The sequence below is a fragment of the Monopterus albus genome, unplaced genomic scaffold (assembly GCF_001952655.1).
Source record: "Monopterus albus unplaced genomic scaffold, M_albus_1.0 scaffold237.1, whole genome shotgun sequence".
In the NCBI taxonomy this organism is placed as follows: domain Eukaryota; kingdom Metazoa; phylum Chordata; class Actinopteri; order Synbranchiformes; family Synbranchidae; genus Monopterus; species Monopterus albus.
Window position 1 is genome coordinate 108,982 of NW_018128117.1, and position 27,711 is coordinate 136,692.

At 38.3% G+C, this 27,711-nt stretch overlaps 1 protein-coding gene across 1 annotated transcript in view; it reads left to right on the forward strand.

Moving 5' to 3' along the window:
- The window catches only part of b3glctb (beta 3-glucosyltransferase b), a 28,004-nt gene extending 15,264 nt beyond the window's left edge, over window positions 1-12,740 (forward strand). Inside the window, exons 6-12 of the mRNA XM_020620432.1 lie at window positions 1,957-2,165; window positions 3,825-3,894; window positions 5,245-5,358; window positions 5,669-5,768; window positions 6,537-6,656; window positions 7,007-7,151; window positions 9,897-12,740. Coding sequence (XP_020476088.1) covers window positions 1,957-2,165; window positions 3,825-3,894; window positions 5,245-5,358; window positions 5,669-5,768; window positions 6,537-6,656; window positions 7,007-7,151; window positions 9,897-10,031 — 893 coding nt within the window. The 3' untranslated portion in view covers window positions 10,032-12,740. The remainder of the gene's footprint in view (window positions 1-1,956; window positions 2,166-3,824; window positions 3,895-5,244; window positions 5,359-5,668; window positions 5,769-6,536; window positions 6,657-7,006; window positions 7,152-9,896) is intronic.
- Window positions 12,741-27,711: the final 14,971 nt, after the last annotated feature.

Genomic DNA, 27,711 nt, shown 5'->3' on the forward strand with positions numbered 1-27,711 from the left:
TTGCCATCCTGGGAGAGTGCGACCTTTTATTCAGGTTCTTCCTTTTATTTGTCACTGACCTGTATGTGTGCAATTGTGTGTGAGGTGAGGCACAGCTGATTATATGACAATTATTATTGCACTAACAGAAGCAGTAAATATTTCATAGGAAAAGTAATAATTTTATTTATTTTGTATTTCTGCAAGGTAGAATAGGTTGAAAAACCCCATGTAATGGTTTTTAAATATCCGTTGTCTTAATATAACAGTAAATTCATGGTTGAAGCCAGAACCTTCTTTTCCTGGTGTCCAAATCATAAAGTTCTTTCTTTGTAATGTTACTTCTCCTCCAAATACAAGGCACTGATAACATTGAAACACTCCGCTGTGTGTTCCCTTTGAAATTCTCAAATGACTTAGGAATACTACTGAATAACTGGGCATGTAGACGTCCAGAGCTGCCAGGAATTCAAAGATATTTAGAGTCTGAGGAGTCTGGAGTGAGCTGTTACACTCATCTTAGTTTGAATTGAGACTGATACATGGATTTTACAGTGTCATGATGGTGAAAGTCAATGATGTTACTGCATCTTTTACTATGTCAGATACTAATTCATGTTTCCAGCTTTTCAAACAAAGGGTAAATTTACTTATTGTTAAGAAACAAATGATATTAAAAATGTCACTGTTCCCCTGCATGGCCTGTATTTATCTTTTTGTCTTTTTTTTTTGGGCATGTAGACGTCCAGAGCTGCCAGGAATTCAAAGATATTTAGAGTCTGAGGAGTCTGGAGTGAGCTGTTACACTCATCTTAGTTTGAATTGAGACTGATACATGGATTTTACAGTGTCATGATGGTGAAAGTCAATGATGTTACTGCATCTTTTACTATGTCAGATACTAATTCATGTTTCCAGCTTTTCAAACAAAGGGTAAATTTACTTATTGTTAAGAAACAAATGATATTAAAAATGTCACTGTTCCCCTGCATGGCCTGTATTTATCTTTTTGTCTTTTTTTTTTATTTTTATTTTTTTTTTTTTTTAAGTTGGACCACCACATGCCACCAGAACAGCTTCAGTGCCCCTTGGCATTGATTCTACAAGTCTCTAAACTGTACTGGAGCGATGGATACCAAACTTATGAAAGCTATTCCATCATTTGGTGTTTTGACGATGAAGGTGGAGATGTTGTTTGACACGTCGGTCCAAAATCCCCCATAAGTGTTCAGCTGGGTTTAAGTCTAGTGACTGTGAAGGCCACAGCATTTGATTAACATCATTTTCATACTTGTCAGACCATTCAGTGACCCCCTCAAGCCCTATGGATGGGGCCTTTGCCATCCTGGGAGAGTGCGACCTTTTATTCAGGTTCTTCCTTTTATTTGTCACTGACCTGTATGTGTGCAATTGTGTGTGAGGTGAGGCACAGCTGATTATATGACAATTATTATTGCACTAACAGAAGCAGTAAATATTTCATAGGAAAAGTAATAATTTTATTTATTTTGTATTTCTGCAAGGTAGAATAGGTTGAAAAACCCCATGTAATGGTTTTTAAATATCCGTTGTCTTAATATAACAGTAAATTCATGGTTGAAGCCAGAACCTTCTTTTCCTGGTGTCCAAATCATAAAGTTCTTTCTTTGTAATGTTACTCCTCCTCCAAATACAAGGCACTGATAACATTGAAACACTCCGCTGTGTGTTCCCTTTGAAATTCTCAAATGACTTAGGAATACTACTGAATAACTGGGCATGTAGACGTCCAGAGCTGCCAGGAATTCAAAGATATTTAGAGTCTGAGGAGTCTGGAGTGAGCTGTTACACTCATCTTAGTTTGAATTGAGACTGATACATGGATTTTACAGTGTCATGATGGTGAAAGTCAATGATGTTACTGCATCTTTTACTATGTCAGATACTAATTCATGTTTCCAGCTTTTCAAACAAAGGGTAAATTTACTTATTGTTAAGAAACAAATGATATTAAAAATGTCACTGTTCCCCTGCATGGCCTGTATTTATCTTTTTGTCTTTTTTTTTATTTTATTTTTTTTTTTTTTAAGATTGCTTTGTATATTTGGGAGGAAGGAAATGGTCCAGAGCTGACAGCAGTTGCAGAGTTCTGCACAGAGCCAAGAGACAACTGTGCTACCACCTTTACAACCTACCTGCCAGACTGTGTATGTACAACTCTGATTTATTACATTTGCATCATTATACATTTCAGTTATGTGTGCATGAACGGACATTAAAGTGTCTGTTATGGATGACGTGCAGTTTGATTTCAAAAATACCCGTTACTTAAGGAAATCCTTCTAAACCAGCAGCAAAGTTGCAGCAAATAATCCTTATGTGAAAATGGTTGAGTATGATTTCAAATATGATATAACCGAATACAATGTCAGCTGTTATTCAAATGAAACCTAGTCTTGTGAGACCTCTAGTTTGTACATTAAAATTCTGCTTTCTTTAATTTTGGTTGCTTGAGTCAGGACATAGATTTCAAAATGTAAACTCTATTTTATGTGTGTAATTTTTCTCGTGTGATTGATGGTGACGATAATTTTACAAAAAATGACTGTTTTTATCCTAGTGATCACAAAATAGGATCACACTCAATGAAAAGAAATCACTATTTTGAAACAAGACAGTGCTTTCTGCCACTTGGCTTTGGTCAGTGTCACACCTTTTAGGGACAACAACTTGAAGTAGATGTTTTCTGTAGGAGTTTATCAACCTCACATCATCATGAAGAAGCTTCAGGTCAGTGATGTTGGAGGGCTTCTCACTGGGGCCGAGGCCTGGACTTTGACCTGGCCAGCCCAACTCCTTGATTCATTTAGTTTTTTCCTTCTTTAGCCATTCAGATGTTGATTCGCTGGTTTTCATGGGATTATTGTCCTTTTGCATGATCCGGGTTCGGGCCAGCTTAAGCTTCTGGACAGACAGCGTCACATTTGTCTCAAGAATATTCTGATATAAAGTGGAGTTCACCGTCATCTCAATGACTGGAGGTTTCCCAGGTCCTGTGGCTGCAAAACAAGCCCAAATCATCACTCCACCACCACCATGCTTGACAGCTGGTATGAGGTGTTTGTGGTGACATGCTGGTTTTCACATAGTCTTTCTTTCCAAAGACATGAAACATTCTGAAAATGTAGATTCCTCATAACTTCACAAGTATCAAACAATTTCCTTTTTTATTCTCCAAGTCATGTTGTCATTTTTAATGTTATGTGTTAAAGCTGAATCTTGCAATTTTCTACATTGTGAACCATAAAGTTTCTGTCTAACTGATTAAAGAACACAACCCGACTTCATTTTAGTACCACCAAAGTATGCATCATGCTCTGGGATCAGCATAAAGTACAAAACCCTATGTGCTCATCATTTGTTGGTTGTGGTCCAGTGTGAGTGCAAAGGTGCCTTAGAGGAACAGCAATTTGAAGACTAGCTCACACAAAGAATACACAGGGATGAAAGTTAGCCATCATAATGAAGTGTCAGGTGCTTATATTGAATATTCTGCAACCCTCTTAACCTACCAATAGCCTACCAGTTACTGTTCGTAATTTTCTAGAATAAGATGAGGTATCACACATGGAAATTCAGTACATGATGTTCAAGTAGCCCCACGTCTGGCAGATGAATCTTTTTTCCTCACATGACAGTAATACTGTTAGGACTGAGTTTCGCCTCATTTTGACTCCTGACTCAGTTTTAAGTCTATTACATTCTGCACATGCTGCACCTCCCACTGTGTTTCTGCGTACATTTTAATTGTAATCATACATGTTTTAATGAAGAGGAACATCGTTTCTTTTTCTCTCTCTTTTTAGGGAGATTCAGTCTCAAAGAACAATTTATTTGTCGCTGTGAAAACTTGTCAGAAATTCCACTCAGAGCGAGGTGTGTATTTTTTATTACCTTCCAGTTGTAGAAGGACACATTATTCATTAAAATATTATATTCAGCAGTGGTGGAAGAAGTTTAGAGTTTAATAGTTTATTTAACAGGAACAGTGTACATTAAAAAACATTACTGTAAATGCACCAGAATTAACCAAAAGGCTAGTTTTCATCTATAGTCCCTGGATCATTTACTTAAGTAAACGTATAAATGCATTAATATAAGAATAATTCATTTCAAATAAAAGTCCTGCTTTCCTAATCCTATTTCAGTAAATGTGAAGTATTATCAGCAATATACAGGTAAAGTTTTGAAAGTGGAAGTGCAGAAAAAACCGTACTTGTAACTGACGTATTATTATATATGACATTATTAGAGTGTTAATACTGCGGCATAAGCAGCATTTTACTGTTGTAGCTGGTTTAAAGGCTCCTTAAAATTATTATTTGTATTACTGATACTGCATTGTGCTTTATTAGCTTATGTTTTGTGGTAAATCTGAGAAGTGTCAATAAATATAATTGAGTTAAAAGGACACTAGTGTTCTCTGATGTGCAGTTGAGAAAAATACTAAACCACAAAGCATAAAAATAAAAAACCAGTACCTCAAATTTGTACTTGTGTGCAGTGGCCTACTTGAGTAAATGTATTTAGTTACTTCCCACCCTTGAGATTCTGTTATCATATTCATTATTATAATAATTGATTGTCTTATTTGTACAGTATTGCAACATTTTACCCACTGTGCAAGTTTTACAAAGAGAAATGGTAAATGTTCATGTTGCATCAGGCCACGCAGTACAACTACTTACCCACTTTTTGCCCTTTCTGGTGTAAAAGTTTGAGTTGCTATTGTTACAAAAATGATGTTTTTTAATTCATAGTTGTCACAGAATACATTACAGTTAGCAGAAATTACAGGACATTTAGCTGCAAATGTTTCACTGCAGTTAACTTTTTACCCGTCACTGCTGTTTTGTTTACTTGTTGAACATTCTGATGGTCATTCAGTCCAAGTTAACCTGTCAGGTGAAAACTCCGTTTAAATTCACAACCTCGTTTAGACTGCCAGCTGAATTTGCAACAATATGTGTAATTATGCAAAACACTGATGTCTGTTTTGGGGGTCAAAATGAGCTAGCAGTTAGTTTGAAGTGAATGGTTTTAAAGCAAAAAGTAGAAAGGGTGTATTTAACTTGAATGTGAATTTAGTTTTAATATTTAGGTTATTAGAGTTGCATTAATGTCAATGAGGAAAATTAATTATGACCGGCAGTTATGTTGTAGTTTTACAGTAGTAGTTATTAAGAGGTTTGATTTTTCTCCCCTCCCCCACTTTTGCCCACACAGTGCCAGTAGTGAAGGCAACATGGGAGAAAGACGCTGGGTTTTTGGAGTATTACAGCGATGTCACTGATGCCTCCATTCCCACTATCAGTCTAGGAGTGCCTAATACTGAGAGAGGTGAGCTGAGCAGCAGTGTTGACTGATTATTGCAGGACAGAGCTTGGATATGTTAGAGGGATTATTTCACCGAGCTGGAACCACTTGAGGACCTCTCACCAGGCTTGGAACCACTGCACATGACAAGGCTGTAGAGGCAGTACCAGCCTGGCTGATACAGAATTTTCAAGGCAGCTGATTTTGATATTTGATAGTTATATATTCTCTTTGCTTCTCTAGCTTTTATGAGCCGCAAACCTCCAGAATCAGAATTGGAGAGCTCAGCTTCATCTTTTTCACACTTGGCTGTCTTCATGTGGTGTCTCTGCAGGACACTGTGGGAAGACGTTTGCCATTTTGAGGCGGTTCCTGAGTAAAGCTGTGCCAAAGACCGACTGGCTTCTCATTGTTGATGATGATACCCTCATGAGGTAACTGGGAGAAGAATAGAAAATAAAGTAAATCATTTAAAGCAACAACAAGAGGTAACTAGCTGCCAGTGATTGGTTGAAAAAGCTAAGCTGCTAGTGGGACAGTACAACCAGTTCATTCTTACTTGTACTATTGACCCCTGTCTGCTAGCTGTTTGCAAACCATTTTAACTTCTATTTGTTCTGGGTTCACTTAGAGGCCCTGATCAGACATTGCTCTTTTGTGAACAGTTTTTACACATTGGAGATTAAACAAAAGTGAATGGTACAACACAAAAATCTTTGATAGTTTTTGCTATTCTGGACTTTCCAGCCCCCTTCATAAAGTTTCTACTGTCCTAACAGCTTGCTGTGGTTCGTTGGCAGGAATTCAAATGCCAAACTTCACTGAGTATTTGCATGGGTCAAGCAGAACCGATTTCATAAATTGAATTGAAATTGCCACAAAATCCAGACTTTAAAGCTGTGACTGCCTGACTGCTGCACTGCTGACCAAATCTAAAGGGGCGGTTAGAGAGATTTCCATCCATCCACACTCTAACAAGAACTCGAGTCAAACTAAATAAGTGAAAACAGCTTTAGTGCTTTATAGAGACAGCTTTATAAGATCCCCTAAACATCCTGTGGATTCTCTTAACATCACACATAGTATAGGCCCTTGTTTATTGTGTCTTTTTTGAAGGCTATACATAGTGTGGTTTATGATTGTGTTTGAGATGTATGTATGCATGCATCTCACTTTGCCTGTTTATCACTGCTCAACTCTAGTTTACCCCGGCTGCGACAACTGCTGCGTTGCTACGACCCAAAGGAAGCAGTGATCCTGGGGGAGAGATATGGCTACAGATTGGTTCAGAATGGATACAGCTACATCACAGGAGGAGGAGGGTGAGGCTGCGGGATGAAGTGAACATCATGATGCTAGTAGCATGATGGTAAAAGGGGAATAGATCTGCTCTGCAAGGTTTTAACAATGTCACTGTAAAGCAAAATTCAGTAAGGGAACAGCAAAAGTATAGTCTGATGCTGAACAAACAGAAGCATTTAAAAAGTTCTTTACAACTTATGTGATAGTATTACGTGTATATTATAGTACAGTCTGTTTACTTGTCCTGGTATTGCTTGCGCTGTGGGGACTAAAACCCATTGACATAATCATGTTGTGGCGTTAAATTAGTTGTCCAATAATGTAAGTCAATGTAAAGTTACCGTGTGTGTGTGCGTGTGTGTACACGCAGGATGGTGCTCAGCAGGGTGGCAGTGTCCAGGCTAGTCTCCAGTGGTTGTAGCTGCTACCGTGATGATGCTCCTGATGACATGGTGCTGGGCAGGTGCTTCACTTCCCTGGGTGTCCCCATCACACATAGCCCACTGTTCCATCAGGTAGGGAACAATACAGAGAAAATACTTGTTACACCGAAAGTTTGTGAAGCCCTCTCATAACTTCATGTGCATTCCAACCTTTATACTGTATACTGAGATGTACTCAGTAAGAACAAGGGTGGATGACATTTATTTTACAACTCTCAACGTTTTTTTGTTTTTTTTAAATAATGTCCTATAAAGAAACTGTTATGAAACTATAAATTCATAGAGCAGCTCCTGGAAGGGACTATATAACTTGGTACTATTTACTGGGAAAGTGGAGACAGTGTTCAGTGTGTACCCTTCCAAATAAACTACTATAGTTAATTGTTATTACAGCCTAGAGAGAATCTTTTGCAGAGCAGGTCGACTAAATTTGCAAGAAATGTAAAACTGATCTACAGCTAAGCATATAATTGACACATGTAAAAGATAATGTTTTAAATAATGAATGAAGATTGAAGTGAAGGTTAAAATGGAGTAGTTCTTTCACACACATTATTCTGGAAATCACCAGTTATAACAAACACAGAACAATTTCTTAATTTTCAGCAACAGTCTCAGAACGTTTAAAAATGTCTTCATTATAAGTACTAAAGTTTGATGGCGTTGATACTAATGAGGAAATTGCAGATCTGTAAAGCACAATCATAAAGAACTAGGTGGTGGAGAGTTGTCCTTGTCCAAAAGTTGGAAACGAGTTTTTCTCAACATCCAGACTATCCAAAAAGCACTTATTTTTGAGCATAAATTAGCCTCGGGAGAAAAATCAATCCTTGGCTTGTGTTATTTGCATTTTAAGGGCCCTGTCTTTTCAGAAAGGCACTGGTGTTCTCAGGCACTTGGGGGAACTATGTGTGCCTGTTAGGAACAGTGGTTTAGTCGTGATCAGACAGATTTACAGTTCTAATCACGATCCAAAACAAATGTTCACATTGATACCCATACCATGTGGTAATAGAGGGGAAGGTTCCTATAGATTTCTTCCAAGATAATATTGATCATCTTTCTTTGTGAAGGAAAACCATTTCCTAGAAGCAGAAAAACAAATGAAAGTTGACTTGCTTTCTGATCTTGGTTTTCTACTTAATTGACCTTGTGCATTTCAGCAACAATGAAGTGGTTCAGCTCAGTTGTTTTGTCATTTAAATTCCTATCAAAGGGCTGAATAAAAACTTTTTTTGCTTAAGTACAATTTTTCTTTGAATGATACAATGATTTTCAGAATACCAAGATTGAGCTTTCCATGTGCACCTTCTTTCAGGAAACACATTTGTGCTAAATGTTAAATGTATGTTGTAGTTATTTGTGGTTCAGTTTGGGCAGCTGCAACAGCAGAACGCTGTTTCAAGCAGACACACAGCACTGCACAGAACACAGTCCACCAGGTCAGGCGAATCCGGTTCAAAGACTCTGGATTCAGCCAGCGCTCAGTTTGCCGCCTTGGCTGTGATCAGTGCTCCTGCAACTCCTTGTGGTTACATGAACAGTGAAAAACATTTACTTACAACATGAATGAAAAGGTAATTTTAAGTTGATGATATTTGCCTTGAGTGGCGTAAAAATTGTCAGGACACTTAACTGACTGTGGCAATCTCATAGCCAAATTAGAGATTATGAGATATGAATATGTGGATTCTTCTCTATTCAGTCTGTCCCTGTTGAGGAGCCAACATGAACTCCTGGCTGATTTCTTGTCAACACAAACGGTGCACATGAATCCTGAGCAGGCTGTCAGTTTCTGTCCTGTCTCTGCTCTAACCGATCATTAAAGTGGACGTCTGGACTTAGTAGAAACATCTGCTTCTGACAGATGTGGCATAGCTATTTAGGATATAGAAGTAATTATACCCAGAATAAATTCTGAGAAGCACATTTCTCAACATTGGTATTTGTCTTATATAACTGAATCATTAAAAATCAAGTCAAACCAAATGGAAAGTAATCAATTCTGGACTTTGTGAATCAAAATTTAACAAAAGTGGGGGCTTGGTGCAGCTTGCTGACAGACCCAGGAGTGATAGGAAAAGAGATAATCAGCATGGGAGGTACTAACAAAAACAAACTGCATACTGTATTTAAGCTAGTTTACATCTTGGGTAATCCCCTAAATGTAATTAAATACTGTATCTGCTGCTGTGTTCATATGACATCCTCATAAATGTGGATGTGTGAGAAGTTCACAATTGGCTGTGTGAACTGATCAGGAAAATAAGACTTTTGATTTGACATAACTGGCAAGGCTGAGCAGAAGTTAAGAAACAAATCTGAAAATGTCATAAACTGAGTGAGAAAATAGACAGACTGCAAGGTCAACAGATTTAAACATAAAAAAAACATCCCGAGGTACCGATGCATTCCCATTATTTTGTTGGCTGCTTGTATTGTAGAGGGATCTAGAGATTATCATTATCACATGCAGGTCACCCAGTGTGTTTCTCTGTTTCTGCGAAATGAAACCGCTAACCAAACCAAAGTGCTCCAAGGTGAGGGGAGGCAGTTGTAAGACCGTAACCTTTACCCAGTATCAGTTGATGCTCTGCATCATGCTCTTTGTTTTCCTTTTTCTAAATGTAGGTGGTAAAAGACCGAAAGAGACTGCCACAGAGGTTAGAACCGCAGAATGTTGAAGTGTGCTAGTCTGGAGCAAAGGCGAAACTGCTTGCAGCAGTGGGAATACCCTCAAAGAAACCATGAAACATTAAGCAGGCACATACAGAACATGGGCACACGCCATCAGACCACTTCTTCTTGATATTTTAGGCACGACCGGATGACTACTCCGAGACACTGATCTCCTTGCAGCAGGCCATCTCCTTTCACAAGCACTGGAACATGGACCCCGTGGCTGTCTACAAACAATGGCTACAGGATGAACACCCACGGGATGAACTGTAGAAAGACTGCATACACAAACGGTACCATACTGTACATGTGTAGACACTGAATACAGAGTTGAACAAGAGCATAGAGTTAAAGATGAGGAAAGCTACAGTGATCGTAATGTCCAGAGAGACCTAGAAACATAGTTCTTACAAGATTTATTACCCCCATTCATCAGTATTATTGACAACAGTAAATCAAATGTCTTTATGTAATGAATTGCAGAGAATTATCACCCAGGTCTGTGGCACTACAAAGGATTTTAAGACTCAAAGGACCTGCTCGGTATCAAACGGCAGGCATCCAAACCTTCTGAGTGGATGGAAATGTTTCTTTATCTCAGCTGAATGTGTAAGTAGCTTGGTAACATTCACCATAAGCCGTGGATATAATGATGGCTGTGTCTATCAACCTTTTTAACTTTTTGCTGCCTTGAGTGGCTGAAATAATGACTACAGTTTTAACAGAGCCATATATTTTCAACAGTAAGAGTGAAATTGTATACTGAGTCCTATCTGTAATAAAAGTGTATTACCTCCAAATGTCTGAGAAACTGGCGAACCTCCTGTTGACAGCATCCGTGATTCAATGTTAAGCTAAGGTGGTTGCTTTCTGTGAGTTACTGCTGTCACTTTGGGGGATACTAAGCCTGTTGCAGATTAGCATCAGGTGCGCAAAATGTCGTGGCACTGCAATAATATGGTTGTAGAAACTAATGTATTTTGGTACTGCAGTCATCTGCCAGAGAACTCAGCCTTTTTTTCATTCAGTAACTGAAGCAGAGTCTGACCTGAATGCCTGTACCTTCTCCTCTGGGTGATGTGATTTATGAACACCCTCTCCCTCCTCAAACATGTTCTTCACTGCGATGAGGTCTCAGAAGAATAATAGCTGCCACGCTGACATCAGGGCCTTAAATTTTGCACATACTTTCTCCTGATCTTAAATTTCAGCCACAGTTCCCTCTGCAGCAGTGGTGGTAAATCAGGTACCGACAGTATCTAAATACATTTCTTTTCTCTCCTCCCTTATTTTGCGCCCCTGAATGGGAATGCTTTCAAATACGTATTTCACAAAATCGAGCATTCTTTTGGGGCTACTTCAGTTCTTTTTCTCTGGCACAAAAATCCATTTGGACTCCTTAGTAAATATGAAGACACAGTTTAGAGCTGAAAATGAGCCACTTAGGCAATACCTCCCCTATGTATTAGTAAACTAAGCTGCTTAGACTTGTTTTTGAAACTCTTAAAAAAAAAATTTGATTTGATCTCAAGAGACAATCAGTTAAAATAGGTAGGTGTTGCACCATCAGTTATTTTAGTCGTTAATCCAGCTGTGAAATGGTCTTTCTTTTTCAGCTTAGGGTACTGATTAAAGTTGTAAAATGAAAGCTGACTGCCACTGGGTGATTACAACATATCCCCTGTGTTGTACCACTGCTCGGTGACATTACAACAGACCTTGCCTCAGCCCGTGTGTCTTTGATTTATTGAGACTTGTCAGTTCTCTGAGGCCAGAATCCCATGCTGTAGTATCACATGTCACTGTGACATTAGTTACTATAGTAGCAGGGATACTGACTGCTCTGACAGTTCCTCTTTCAAGGTTTTGTGTAATGCTAGACAGGTGACATATTGTGATACAGACATAGCATGCATTCTTGCAAAAAAACAAATTTAATGCATCACTGTCACAGCATTCATAAGAGGGAGTTAATCCCTTAACTTATTCCAGGTAACTATTTAATTGGTCTTCTTGTGGTTTGTCGAATAAGTTTGCTTCTGTGTGAGTAAGACTTAGAGATGAAATGCTTCAAGCAAGACAGAACTGATGTTTATTTGCTCAACTTTTTATTTCTCTTAATGCATTTAAATTTCATATTGGGATCTAGCTCCTTGTCGCACGCTGCCAGGCCCATCACTATCCTGCTCTTTTTTTAAATATAACATTACAAACTTCACTCTGTTTGTTTCACACAATCACAATAAATTGAAGGTATATTCTCATAAATTATAGAATGTTACATTACTGTCACTTATAATAGGCAGTTAATATGATCAATTCATGTGATTGCTCCATGTGTCAAGGCTTGCACAATGATTATTTTGATGTTTCTACTTAGTTTTTTTTTTCATTATGGAATATAGATGGTATTTATGTCATTGAAGTGAACAAACAAATATGACTATATATAGTACACTTGTATTTTCATCTTGTATGTTAACTGTGGTTGTGACATTAGGAGTCTTAATATGTGGATGTGGAACTTTGGGCCATGAGGGCTTTTATTCCTCAAATACTAACAAATACACATTATAAAATACAACAAATAAATCATACAGGTTCACATCCTAAGCATCACATATTGCAGCAAATTATATCTTCCTTTAAATAAACATAACCTAAAAACAATATAATCCATCAGTTAGTAACCCTTCTCTTTACCTGAATTCCTAAAACCTCCTTTGTCTGTGATAAATGAATGTGTGGGTGCGTTTCTGGCCAGGTCCACAATTTTAAAGACCTCTGAGGTGGTCTAGAACCTTAAGATCATTGTACTGTCTGTCACTTTTTGGGAGGCGACAGTGGTGCGGTGGGTAGAGCAGTTGTCTCCCAAATGGAAGGTTGGAGGTTCAAATCTTGGTGCCTGCAATCCACATGTCAAAGTGTCCTTGGGCAAGGCACTAAACCCCCTGTTGCCTCCGATGGTTGGAGCCATCAGTTGAGTTGTGTTGCCTCCCATGGTTGGAGCCATTAGTTGAGTTGGCGCCGCAGATGGCTGCCTCAATTCTGTACCGAAGACAAATTCCTTGTGTGTAACATACTTGGCCAATAAAGGTGATTATCCCCACTTTTAGGTCTGTGTGTCTCAGCTGTCACTTTTTACTCTGAGGGTTAATCTCAGTTGTGCATCCTCTGTTCATGATCTTGTGGTGATATTGAGTTTCTGCCAGGATGATCATGGAAGTTGTAGACTATGAAAAACAAAATACTTAGACCTATCCTGTTTGTTTGTTTTGCTTTTACATACTTGGTGAACACTGCTGATTGACAAACAGGAGATACCTGTACAGTAGCTCAAACTAAAAACTGTGAGGTGCTCTGACTCTAAACTAGCTGTGACTCTGCAGCTACAAGTCTGTAGCCCTTATTTCCATCAGTAAACCATGAATCAGTCTGATTCTATAAACACACAGACGGTTCTTATTATTGTACTTTCAGCATCCGATAAATCAGGGTTTTGTTACGCTGCTTTGAGTTTAAATGTCAACCATTACAGGATGTTAAATGTTCTTCATACTCTTGGTTTTCCTGATCCCGTGTTTCTCCTATTACTCCTGGCTGTCTTGAGCTTTCTTATAGTTCTGGTTTAAATGATTTCCGTTTAACTAAAGTTGGCAACCCTTTAGTTTTAAAGAGCGAATGGACATCATTAATCAAAGCTGTATCTGGGTGTGGTGCCAAAACTGCCGTTTTGAATGGTTTGGAGGAATGTTTAGTATGTCCTAATTAACATTTAATACAAACTCTAGCCAGCACTTCTTTCTTTTCTTTATTGTCAGTGTATGTAACGTTGTCCAATTAAAAGCAGCTGTCATGGATTATTGAAGGCACAATCTGTGATCCAAGCCCGCGACTGGAACCTGCGATCACACAAATTGATTGATGGCGGATTTGATACAGGGACTTTCCTCTTGACTCTCTGCAATAACAAGTTATTTAGAAAATTTATACCCAGATATGTATCACACTGGCTGTGGATCTTTATGGTCCCAGAAGTGAAATGCTTAATGCTTTTGTGGAGTCTCTACATTTCCACCATTTAAACAGCAGGCATCCACAGAGACCAGATGTTCTGTAAAACTGAAAAACAGCTTGTTGCCGTTCTATGTTTGTTTTAGTGCTAAGTCAACTGCTCCAGGAAGAGGAATATTATAAACAATCATTAAATATGCATTTTTGTTTGTCTCCCTCACAATTTGAAATTGTCTATATTGTCTCACCTTCTTTTTACTCAGAAGTTACATTTGAACAGAAACGCCAAAAAAAAAAAAAACTAATTGCATGAGATGAAACACACAGCACACACCGACTCTTTGACTGTCTACTATATCTTGTTGTAAACATTAATTGGTTTCTCTAAACCTCTGTGGGATAGAGACCCTGAAGTATCAAAATAGTGTTTTTTTTTATGTTGTGTGTGCACAAGTTATTTATCTTGTGGGACCAAGTTATTATTTTGAGCAAGCAAGTTATTTGACTGCATACATTTCAAGCATGACATGGTGACACTGGTGGGTGAATGGGTGAGTGTTTGGGAGTGCCATGGGTGAATGGCCAAAAAGTGTGAAAGAGCTTTGAGTGTGCTGCAGTGCATAGAAAAGTGCTCTACAAGTATAAGACCATTTAGGCCTCTTAATGGAAACCACTGGAGTAAGTTGCATTTGCATTAATACTTTGTTGATTTCCCAAGTATATTCACAGAAACATGGAGGCATTTATTTCTTTTTGTTAGGTGGGATGGTAGAAGACAGCTCTACTGCTCCTTTTACCATAAGTATTCATTTCTGCCTTTTATCTTGTGCTCACAAGATAATGGACAGTTGCTGTTTCAAATAGTTCTATTGACAAACAGAACATCTTATTACATTCATCTTAAGTTTTAGCCTTATCATTTAAAACGTGGTCCTGAGGTAATAGATGGGTGTACAAGCCCTGACTGGGCCCATGCATAGCATCATATCCTACTGTAACACTGGTATTTTTAAAGTGGTTTGGGAATTGAGTGTCTTTGTTTGTTTGTTTTTTCCAAGGCACCTGAGGTTCTTTTGTTTGCATATTTCCACCAACCTCACCATCTGTGGGTTTAAGTGAGGCAGAACACTGTTTATAGTGAAGCCAGCCACCTGCTTAACCTGTTTGTTAATCACCCAGGAGTAGCTAAGTGGAACATTCATCAAGCTTTATTCTCCACAATTTCACCTGAAAATATCAACTGACTTTTCCAGTTCAAAAGGATTCGTAGAACTTGCAAAGCTCAAGTACTGAAGCACAGACTTAACAGAGTTAACTGCTGAATAGTTCTACCTCTTATGTATTCTCAGCAGAATAATAATGATGCAAAAGTCCTCATAGCTGTAATGTCATATATTTTATGTTAATTGCAAACCAAGGAGGATTTATCACATCTGCAAGATAACAACCAAGGACAATCAGAGTCACTTATCTGGCCTAGTTTGAGAATATGAGTGAGGAGAGCCTTATCAAAGCATACCAACGATTCAACAATGCTTCAAATAGATGAGAACGCGTGTCATTTCTGAACATCAGTGGGAAGTAGCTTGTTTCAAAATGTCCTTTTTACAGTGCTGAAGGCTTTGCTGTACAGTATACCAGAGCAATGATTTATTGTTCTCAGAGCATGGCAAGCGGCCAGTCATTGCTGTGAAAATTGCCCTATACGCTTGATGCAAATAAGTTTTTGGAGAGGTGCCTGCACTTTTCTCAACATACATAATGTTGTAGATTGAAAAGTGACATGACTGAGTGACATGCTCAGTGAAAGTTACCTGGTCATCAGTCACAATAGCCAGATTTTGTTGGGGAGAACTGAGTTGGATAGTAATGTTCTGTTGTATAGTCAGATTCACTGGGATCATCAGGAGTTCAGTCTTTGAGTGATATCATCCAGTTTGATATATCATGGGGCTGGAAACAGGTGCCAGTAGAGCTGAATATCATCAACACAATAGGCTCGTTTGACCTTAAAACTGTCACAAATTTATTGTTGAGTTTATGTTTATTGTATGGCGGCAGTCTGTTTTTATGATCTCCACTGAGGGGAGGCTCACTTTCCCACACTTTAAAAACCGCTGTTGTGTGGCATTCAGAACTCCAAATGATGTGTTTAAAATGAGCTAGTTAAAAAATATAACTACAATATTTTAGTCTGGTCTAGCAATAATATGAAAAATTAAATGGGATCAACCATTTGTCTGTGATTTGATTAGTGACCACAATTTTATTGAAACTAAGTAACACATTATCAAAACAGTACTGAACATGGGAGACGAGACAACAGGTATATGACATTACAAAATGATATAGAGTGTTTTACAAGATTGTAGTGTGTGAAGTGTGGGTATTTCCAACTTATGCAGTCTATGAAACGCAAGAAAGGGAAAATAAATAAATCAGTCAATAAATTTCCAATAATAATGATGACAACAGTACTACTAATAAAGTCAGCTTGTTACATTTTTAGAGGTTGGGAATGTGCGTGGCCTCAGCCCTAGGTGTTTGGTTCAAGTTGAAATGTGTTAGAAATGGGTTCCATGTGTCATAAAAAGCAGATAAACTATTCTTGTGAGTGGATGCCATTTTCTCTGTGATGTATTCTGTCAGAAGGTTGGTCAAGTGGTTTATGTGTAGTGATTTTTTTGATTTCCAGTTTTGAATGTTTTTCTTGGCAGTAGCTAGAGAAATGAGGAGTGGGCTTTTGTATTTAATTGGTAGGTGGTTGATTTCTATGATTTTACAGAGTAAGCAAAGTGATGGAGAAGGAGGGATTCTACAGCCCAAGATGGTGGAGAGTTTCTCTGTCACTGCTATCCAGAGGGAATGAACTGGTTGGCAGGTCCAAGTAGCGTGAAAATAGATGTTGGTGCAATTTGGGTGCATTGTGAGCAGATATCTGTGTCGGAAAAACCCATTTTGAACATTTTACTTTGTGTAATATGGGTCCTATAAATGGTCTTGTATTGTATAAGTTGTAAGTTTACATTGCTGGTCATAGAAAAGATGTAAATTTATGTCCAGAAGTCGGAGTTGAGAGGGACAGTTAAATCGTTTTCCTATTTGAGTTTTGGTATTGTTAATGTTGAATCTGTATTTGATATGAGTTTATGTAGCTTGGATATTATTTTCTTGGAAGTTGTAATTTTCATAATCTCCAATTAATTTGGAGGGTTGTAGTGGGTTATTGGTTACACTAATCTTTGACTTAATTATGGATTTTAATTGATTGTACTGGAGGAACTGTTCTCTCTGAACTCCATACTTCTAGGTCAGCATATTAAATGATATGAACTGGTTATTTTCAAAGAGGTGGTGGTGATGTCCACATGGTTTTCTGTCTGTGGGCATTGGCTAAAGTTAACCCAGTGTTATTTTTGGTGCTGTATTGACCCAAACTGGGTCAGTTTTGACTCACTGATCTTTCCTTCCACCATGTCTTCAAATCCATCACTAAAACAGCTCCTTCCTTTTGCCTTATCAACATCTATAGTTTGAAATCGTTTGAACAGATGAACAGTGCAGGACGTGAGGCAGCCTTAAATGATCAAGACATAATGTTGAGTGCTTGTTTTTTTCAGTCACTAACTGCTTGTGATGCCACCATATGCACTTCTTTATTGTTTCAGGGCACCGATCTGCTTTTTAGTTTAGTCTTGAATAAAATAAACACCCGCTCAGTTTGACCGAGGACAGGTTGGCCATAAAACACTAAAGTTTACTAAGGTTTTGAGATGTTTTTTTTTTTTTTGCCACTAAACGGTGAAATTGCATGTGCTAACGTTTACTAAGGAGTTGCAGTTGGGCTTTGCAATATAAAGAAAGCTGCCTTCCCTTGACCATTAAGGTACGCCATAGGATCTTCTCCTGAAATAGCACTCCCATGTTGGCAAGTATACCAGATTTTCATTGTCATAGTTACAGTAATAAACATGCAGTTAAAGTTATGAAATGGTTATGGTTAACTGAAACAACAGTGACTCTTGATTTCAGACCGGAAACAAAAGGTGTTTTTTTGTGTGTGTGTCAAAGTCCTGTGTGTTGTCCATTCACCCTGACAAGGAAAATAGCTGTGTGAGAACGTAAATATGAAAGACCTGAACATGGACAAATGCACAGAAGAGCACAGGCTTCTGTTTCGTCTGATAAAGGCAGTTATGAGCTGAGTAAATTCCAGCTAAGAATGGAAAACTGCAAATGGTTTTATCCTGCTTTCTGGTCTGCTCCCAGCTGCAGAACATATATAAAAAAAGAATTGACTTTTATTGAGATATTGAGAAATATGCTTCTCTGAGGAAAAGCCTTCAAGTTTTTTTCAGGCAGACCAGCACAGCTACATCTGCACAGTTCTGAACAAGGCGGGGTATTTAAAACTGTCACCTTAGTCATGCTTCTGCTCTACGATGCTGCTCATTTGTGATGCTTCTAATTTGTGATGCTTCTAGTGTATAACGTTGCTCTAAATGCTTGTGCTACTGCTCATGCCACGTATCAACACTTTCAGCTGCAAACAGTTGCTTCCACGGGACTTTGTGGAGGAATAACATCACACTCACACTGCGATTCCCCAGTCATCTGTTTGGCAGCTATTTATCATATCAGCTGTCAGACTGCTTTCAGAAGGTTAATAACTTTTGATGGGGATCTTTGTTTCACTTTATCAAGTCAAGTATTTGCTGTTTGTGGTTAACCTTTGTCATTTGTGCCAGTACAGCTGCAGACACTGTTGGCTGTTTGTTATGTATTAGACGCTCTATGAATCAATCAAATTGTCTGCTTGCTGCTAATTTCTGCCCTTAGGCTGCTGCATTACTTGGCATTACTTACTACATTATGCTTGTTGAGCCTTTTGTCATTATTTAGCTTGTCAATTATGATGGTAATTTGCAAATTGGTAAAAAACAAACACCCTGTCAGTGTTTCAGTGTTGTGGGCTGAACTGCTTTTGTATTATAATTCCTCGTAAGCCATTTGTTGTTTTGTGGGGCCCATTGATTCATTAGACATCAGATGTCAAGCAGAGACTCTCCTGCACGCAGCCCATTCATGTAATTTTAGGTATGGTGTGTTGCTGCCTCCATCAAGCTGAAATTTTTACTACACCTAAGACAAGTTGACCAGACTGAATTTCCTGAGTTGATTGGCTTTTTTTTATTACACCTAACCATGCTTATGTGACAGCCTGCTTCACTGTTCTTTATATCTTAAATCTAAAAGGCAAATTTTTGTAGTTTTATGCTAAAAACTGTGTGGACACACACTATTCCCATATGTGAAAATCTCACTCCAAGAGACTCATTTGCTATAAAAGCTTCCATTCTTTTAGGAAGGATTTCCACAAGATTTTGGAAACTGGCGTTCGGCCACTAGAGCATTTGGATGGTCAGGCACTGAAACATGGCAATCAGGCCTGGCTCACCATCGGTGTTCCTGTTCATCCCAAAGGTGTTTAATGGCCAGGGTCCCTACTTCAGACTCATAAAACTGTTTATATGGACCTGGCTTTGTACATATTACAGGCCTTAATGTTTCTTTTTTTTTTTTTTATGTGAGCCACATGTACAACAATAATGTCATCTCACATTATTTGACAGTTTGACTTCATGAATGTCCAGCAAATTTCAAATGTCCTTGTCTCTCAACTGACCCCTGTCACTGTTGTTGCTCTTATCCCTTTGTATCCAGTTGCTAACAAGTGGCTAAATGAAACTTCATCACCAGTCCGCCTTTGCTGCCTTGTTATTTTTAAACTCATGCACTTGCAAACTATTCGTACTGGCATAGCCATGATCACTAGCTAGATCAGGTCACACTAAGAGGAAGGGATTTTGTAGAAGAGGTAAGAGCACTAAATCAAATTACAGGCTGGAAGCCATGGTGTTGACGCTGGAGTCATGGGATCGTGATGTAGTTAGTTTATAGCCTAACAGTAGCTTTTTACTTGTGGTGATTGTATTTGGGCTTCAGAAATCATAAAAGTGGTGTTTGCTTGTGAAGACTATCTTGCTGAACAAAATGTGTAAGTGTCATAAATCCCTGTTTGTCACAGAGCTTATTTTATGCAATAATCCAAAGCCTTATGAAAAAATCCCGTTGGCTTTTTGTCAGTGGAATCAGGTTGATACTAAGTTCCGGGTTGGTCTACAAAAAATACGTCATCCACTCGGCACTCTATAGGGCCCAGACGTAAAGTACACAAATATATGTTTGCATGTGCTGCCTTTCTTCTAGCCACAAAATGTATTAATGCCACAATATAATTGTTGACAATTGTTGTCATTTTGTGTGCTTGATCTGTACTGTGACTGTATGTCAGCAGTTGGTTTGTTGGAAACTCAATGTCTTTTTCTCACTGCTGTAAAATTCATATCAGTGGGTGCGGTTGTAATTTGGAGAGATTGAATCAAGGCTGCAGTGGATGTTTGTGACATAATACATATTTGATGTTTATGGCCCTGAGGACTAAATGAGTGGATAAATGGATGAATGTTCAGCATCCATGTACAGTATGCGTGACACTGTACACTTTTATTGTCAGTGATCCGTTGCTGCAAAGCCGCGAGGTTTACATTTGGAAAACAATGCTGCTTCAGCATCTAACTTTGTGGATTAACTGCGTTTTCACTTTTCTCTATTGTACATATTCTCAAGGTTTTTATCATTTACCACTGCAGCCTCTCCATCTCTGTCAGAAATGTGTCCCCAGCGCAAAAACTCATGTTGACATGTCAAAGACGCGCTGTCCTCTCAAACTGTAACCAGTCTCACCAGCAGAGGAGTTTAAGGAACAAATACAACCTGCCCTGAGCAACTCATCTGCTACCTATTATCATTAGACTCCTAATTCAGTTCAAAATTGCACATGATTGCACATTTCCTGGGGGAAATTCTTTTAAAACTAAATTGACTTTGTACACGAATGCAATTCTTTTCTAATAGAAGTGACTTAGGGACAATGTGATTCACAAAGTCTGCTCTGCTAAAACTATTTCCTAAGATGTGTGTATAAGTCAATATAAATCATGCAATTGTGAGACATACATTTCATTTATTTCAGTTGTTCCATCTTTGCTTATTACTGTATGTCCCCTATTATATAAAATGGCAATATTTAACTTAAAGTAGAGATCACAGAGCAAAATATTATATCAGCTATCAACCACTCTTTTATAAACTTTATATTTGGAGCAAATGCATTTGGTGGGGAAACACACACTGATCAGCTATAACACTATGACCACCTGCCTAATATTGTGTACACAGGAGTCAGTGCGGCAGTTGGTTGGCACTTGCGTCACGCTGCGGCTCACTGTGCATCTTCTGTTAATCTGCCTGCTTCCATAGTTCTACTGTCAGGAAGAGCATAAATGTGTCAACCATTCAGTGAAAAACTTATGCAAAAGGAGTGAAAACTGGGCATGAGGACAAGTTATAGATAATTTTTAGGCACATTCAGCAGCCTCCCCAGTCTAGAGTAGGTGTGACCACTATCACCACTATAGCCACTGAATGTTTCTCTTCATAGAGGCCAACGTACAGTATTAAGGTCTGAATGTTCAGTTGCTCCCTGATATACCCCACACACTGACGGGCGCCACCGTAACAAGACAGCAACTGTTATTCACTTCACCTGCCAGTGTTCATAATGTTATGGCTGATCAGCATAGTTGATGCTTGGATGTTAAGTGACATTTTGTTCAATAAAAGAGCTGCATACAATAAATAGATAAATGGAAAGATAAGAATTTGTTCAATAACATCCCAGAGGTCCATCCAGAACTTTGTCGCTTTAATTTCCTTAGCTTGGGTGCTCACTGAATGAATAATTAATAAATAAAAACCCGACTGTATTTTGAATAATTATTTTTTATAATATTTTTTTTTGCACGTATAAATGAAATATCTTTCAGAACTTGAAATGAAATGTACAATGGCACAGTCAATATGCACAGCTGCACTCTTTAATTTCTCATGTCTGAAGCTCTGTTGATGATAGCTGCCAAACAAAGCATTTTTTTCAGAACAGAGTACTTTGCAGAAAACCTCTGAGGCACTGAAATCTGACATTTGTGTTTATTTTTATCTTTAGATCCCTGTGAACTGTCAAAATCATAATCGGTGCAAGGCTTGAGGCTTATGTTGAACAGATGAACCGATGAAATCCGTCAGTTAAACAAACTCTGAGTTAACACATTTTGAAGGTGGCGTAAGATTGCCAGTGGACATCAAAGAAGCAGATGGTGGGGGAGAAGTGGGAGGCAGAGGGAAACAGACAAGCAATGAGTGTGTATGTGATGAACTGTATAAGTGAGAGAAAGGAGCAGAGGGAGTGAATGGACAGAGAGGAGAAAAAGGATGAGCAGCTGCTTTTTTATTGGAAAGTTTTGTTGCTTCACTAAAAATAGCTTGCTCAGCTAATGTCTCATGTCATTTAACCACCCTCTACCAGGTCAATAGTTTTTCTCTATGCCCAAATATTCATTTAGAAGGGTACTAAATTTTACCATTTTCGCTGCATGAGAGCAGCTTTTAGACCTATTCCCCAATTGCCCTGTGATTAATGATGAGCTCTGTTAAGTGAGTTACTACTTAAGAGCTGAGAAGTGATCTGCCTACTTCCCTATGCACGCCAAGATTGGGGACTGGGTTTGATAGCATTTTAACAAATTTAAATCCAGTTTTGAATCCACTTATCAAATCCAAATCCTTTTGAAATGTGTTAAAGTCATCAGTTTGGTAGGGAATTAAGACATCTGTTAAAAGCTATAATGTTTTTGTGTAACTGAGCACAAAAAGTTTCAGCTATTTTGTGTTACCAGTCATGTTTAAGAATCTGGCTTCTCATTGACAACACAACTGAATTTCCAGACAAGCAGGACACTGACATTAAAAGAAACTACAGTAATTAATTGTGCTGAAGGATGTAATATAATTTGCCACTGCGCTTTAACATTCTTTAACCTTGTTCTGACTTGTGTTGCAGCTGCAGAAGCAACAGAATATCAGATGCCAAATGGGTCATAATTAGTCAGCTTTACACCGCTTTATCCTGGGGGAACGCTGTCTGCCATTGATAATTTCGGTACATAATTGATCGCTGTCCTGCTTTGTGAAAATGAGTGTAGCCTGGCGAGGTATAAAATGCAGAAAGGTGGGGAAAAGCAGACAAATTATGACCCATTTTGATGTTGATAGTAGAAGCCAAAGAAGAAACAACACAGTTAAGTTGTGCTTTAACATTCAGTGAATAAATCCCTGATGTTTTGCATCCACTATTTAGGCAAGGCAAGTTTATTTATACAGCACATTTTCATACACCTAGGCAATTCATTAAAATGCATGCATAGATAAAACATTAATAGGAAAATCAGAATAAAACATTAAAAGCAACAATTACCTGACAGCACAAAGTAGCAATACGCAGGTGTAGACACCTACTCTAGTACTTTTAGGACAGCTGTGGCAGACTGCAGTTCTCGTGCCTACTTGACGTTATCAGAAGGTGAAGTTGTTGCACTGTTGCAGATCACAGAATATGGTGTAACACTGGAGGCGAAGCACTCATCCTTCTCAACAACTGTCAGGTTTTCAGAACCATCCCTCGTAAAGCTATATTTAAAAGACTACCCCATGGAATTTAAATTGTCGGAGTCATGATTGATGCTAACAACAAATCAAAAAAAAGAAAAAAAAGAATCAAAACTGATGTAACAGAACAAGCTAATTATTATGCTAATAGCAGCTGTTTATTATGCTAATAGCAGCTAAAGCAGCCTTGGGGCTCATGCAGAGACAAGGATCAGTTACACAGGACTAGTAAACTTCTTTCTAACTACACCCCCAGATTTTTTCCATTTTCAAACATTTAGCCTTCAGCCCCAACCAACTTTTACTCAAGTAACATCACTTGAGGATATTCACCAAATTTCACACAGCTTCACCAGCAGTCACACAAGGCTTTATAAAGTCTCAAGACAAATAAACAGATTCTGATGTGCCTTTATTAAAGTTGAACAGATATTAAAATTCTTTCTTCAGTACTGTAGTTCTTCGATGACTTTTTTTCTGCAATGATAACATCCCTTGCATTACTGTGTACTTAATGCAAGAATGAATTTTTCATTTTGACTGAGATTGTTGGTACAATAATATGATTTGTGTAAAATCTGTGTGCGTGGCACCAATATCGCTTGTAATATCAGTCCATGTCCAACCACCTACGGGAGCAAAGGTTTTTGTTGTGGCTTAATCCCATCTGTGATTTTATGCACATAACATTATGCTGTCAATATAAATATGTAGTAATGTTACTTTAAGCCAATCTTAATATAATCTTAACAGCACATATTCCCCCATATGATAGCTATGAAGAGAGAGATGTCTTGAATTGCTGGTACCAACACTCCCTTTGCTTTTAGAGTGTAGCATTCTCCAGTCACTAATGCATCACAAAGCTGGCAGGGCAGCTTTCAAATGTCAATCTACCCCTGCCAAGTGAAACACACATCTAGAAGAACGAACGTTAGACGTTGTTTCCATAAATATGTTCAGAAATCTTCCTCTTTTTGAAAAATGGAAAATATGCATAACAGCTGGTGTATCATCACAGTCAATATTCCATTATGAAAAAGAGAAGAGAATCCAAATGACAGTTCATGTTTAATTGCCTCTCAAAGAATAGAAATCCTATCACAAATGGATGATCAGACTAGTAAAGTATAAAGACCAAAGTGATTAGACAACAAGCATAAAAGCTTTGAGATAAAGTGGTACTGTAAGTATGTGAGCAGGTGATGAAGGCAGATTACTCTGGCCTTCACTCTTCTCTTTTAGTACCTGCTGTTCCCAAGAGTAGTGCTGCACCATGAGCCACAGGGGGGCTGTGTGTTATTCTTTGTAAAACAACAACAACAACAAAAAAAAAAAACTAAAGCGGCCTCTGGTTTCCTTTCATGCAGCCGACCTTGGAGGTTGATTATCACGTTATCAGTGGAGCATGTCCTGCATTCCTTATTTGTGTTTTTCCCCCCTCCCACACTTTCTCATTTTCTTCATCTGCACAACAGAATATATTTTACAGTTAACTTGATGGATAACAAAAGCTATTATCGTGTTCCTGTATCACAGAGAAAGAGTTCTCATAAAATGGGCTCATGTGCATGTACTTCTGTGTTGCACTGGTATAATATACACACTATGTTGTCAGCATCTTGCAGACAACACTTCACAGATACAGTATGATGTAAGACAATGAAATCTCTCAGGTCAAACTGATTTAATTATGTCAGTGTCGTCACTGTTGAAAAAAAGTGTGACAATGGGATTCTTAAATCAGTATTCATGCATTCATTACACACATTGTTTGAATCTTTGTGCAAATTCTGACAACTCTGTGTGCATTTCCCTCTCTGTCCTTGTTAGTATGTGCTGTTTGACATGTGGTGATTGATAGAGGGCCCATTCACTGTGTTATACTATAACAATTTGAAACAGTTTGAAGTTCCCTGCAGTCCACTGTTTTTACAGGTAGGGGCAGTGGCAGCCTAAAGACTGAAGGCAGTGGAGTGAATATTAATGAGCACATCTTTGAGCCATTGTGAGTTATTCATCCATTGTTTACTTAAAACTACTTGGAGCATGTTAGGCTTTTTGTGACACTGCATGTGGACTTTGATAATATGCTTAGGGCTGTTTCAGTCTTCTTGCACCCTACTTCTCATTTTAATCTCTAGTGTTTTGAGTTCCTGATAGCTTCAAGATTTATTCTCAGCTTTTGTGATATTTTTTTGTTTTGTTTTTATCTGTGGTGCTTCCTGTGTTTCTGGACCTTTAGGGACTACAGCTGTGAACTGCATTGGCTATTGGCAGTTGCACGAAATAGCACAGGTGCACACTGTTTGATGTCTTTGTAATGCTGCATTAGATTCATGCAGAAATTTTAGTTTGTCACAGCTTCAACTTCCAAAAGTGTTCCATCAAACCTTTTCAATTAGGAGGCCAGAAAGTTTTCATTGACCTTTTTTTTTTTTTTTTTAAATTAAGTTGACATTAAGATGTGCCGATGTGTATCTCACCAGTGACAACACTGTGCTACTAAATCTGCTAACGCTGTCTTTTTTACATGCAAGATTTGCATAATAAGGATTAAATTAAGGTCATGAAACCTTAGTAAACAGGCCTCAAACTGCCTCAAAGTCATCATTAATGAGAAAAAAGGATTAATAAACATAACAGACTAAATCCTTGTGCAGTTTAATCGGCTCCATTGTATTAACTCAAGGCTAAAATCGTCCTCATCTCTCCCCCTAACCAGTCTTCACCTTGTGAGATGTTTTAAGAGTTCATATGCTTTTTGAAAACTATCATGATTTCATTTGAATTGGACTGCTAAGCTATTTTTAGAGAACTATCCATCTAACTTTGTCATTTATTGTCACTTCCCACACTTAACACTGGGAATGTTTGGAAATATGTCTCACGCTCTGGTGTTAGTCCCTCAGGATTACAGCTCATGGACTTCATGGAGAAAATAATGTAGTGAATGTTCCATTAAGAATGCTGACAGCAATCTCACAAGACTAGAACTGAATTTAGCTACAAGATATTTTAGGGACATGACTCTGACTCCTCATGTCCCCGGTCACTCCATCTACATTTGTTTGTAGCACATACATCAATGTGCCTGCGTTTACTCTATCTTATCACAGAGTATTACAGTGGAACATTTGGTCTGTGCATGCCAAGTAATTCTATCTTCCCCAGACAAAACCTCAGTGCTGATAAAAGGAACATACGAGGATTTTGACTCTGGTACAATGTACATATCTCAGTGTGCATCTACAATGTTCTTCCATAAGGCAATGAGTAGACAAGATGAGACTGAGAGAATAAGAGAGGAAAAAGAATGTGCAAATAAGAAAAATTGAAGTGCATTAGGAAAATAAAAATAAAGTACTTCTACATATAAAATATATGTGTATATTAGCACGTCTTTTTGCCACTCTGCTCTGAAAACAAGGTTTCAGTGTGTAACGGCAGGGCCAGGGCAAATGAACACGGACGTTTTTAGACTTTCATGTGATGCACTTGTTACTGTTTTGTACATGTTCATTCAGATGCAGTTCAGATGCATTTGGACTGACCACAATAGTGATTTATTAAATGATGTCAAGAGGGGCACCTTTTGGGAAAAGAGCAGGGTCTAGAGTCTGGATGACATAAAAGTGTGAATTAAGGTTTCTGCATCTGGCATAGATGGAAAAGGTCGAAGTTTAGCCATACTATTTAGGTGAAAAAGGCCTTAATGTGCTGATAAAAAGAGATCGAAGAATGAAATGTAACACCATGATTCTAGGTTGTCAGACACAGTTGAGAGTAATTGGCCAAACTGGTGTCTGTGTCTGGACATGCCAGCGATCAGCATTTCAGTTTTGTCTGAATTTGTGACATCCAGGTTTTCACAGCAGACAAGCGAGCCTCTAATTTAACAATTTGAGAGTGGCGATATGCTAAAACCAGACTGAAAAGAGAGACGTGGGCTGAAAGCCACAGACACAACTCTAGTGCTCTTGAAAAGAGTGAAAGGTTAGACACCAGTCGATAATTATTGGGAAACTCTGGTTTAAAGTGTCATTTCATAAGTGGAAGTTTAACCACAGTCATTTCAAAGGTTGCGGGGACAATGCCAGTTTTAAGTGATAAGTTAACAATGTTGGAGTTTGACAGGCATTAACTGCCAGTAGAGCCAGTTCATTGTTCTCTGTGTGGGGATTGTTGAAAATACTATAAATATAGAGAACGACTGACCTTATCTTTTAAGCCAAGTTTTATATAAACCAGTCACATCAAGATTATGCTAGAGAAACAAGTAGTTTATCAGCAAGGATTTAGTAGTCAGTGG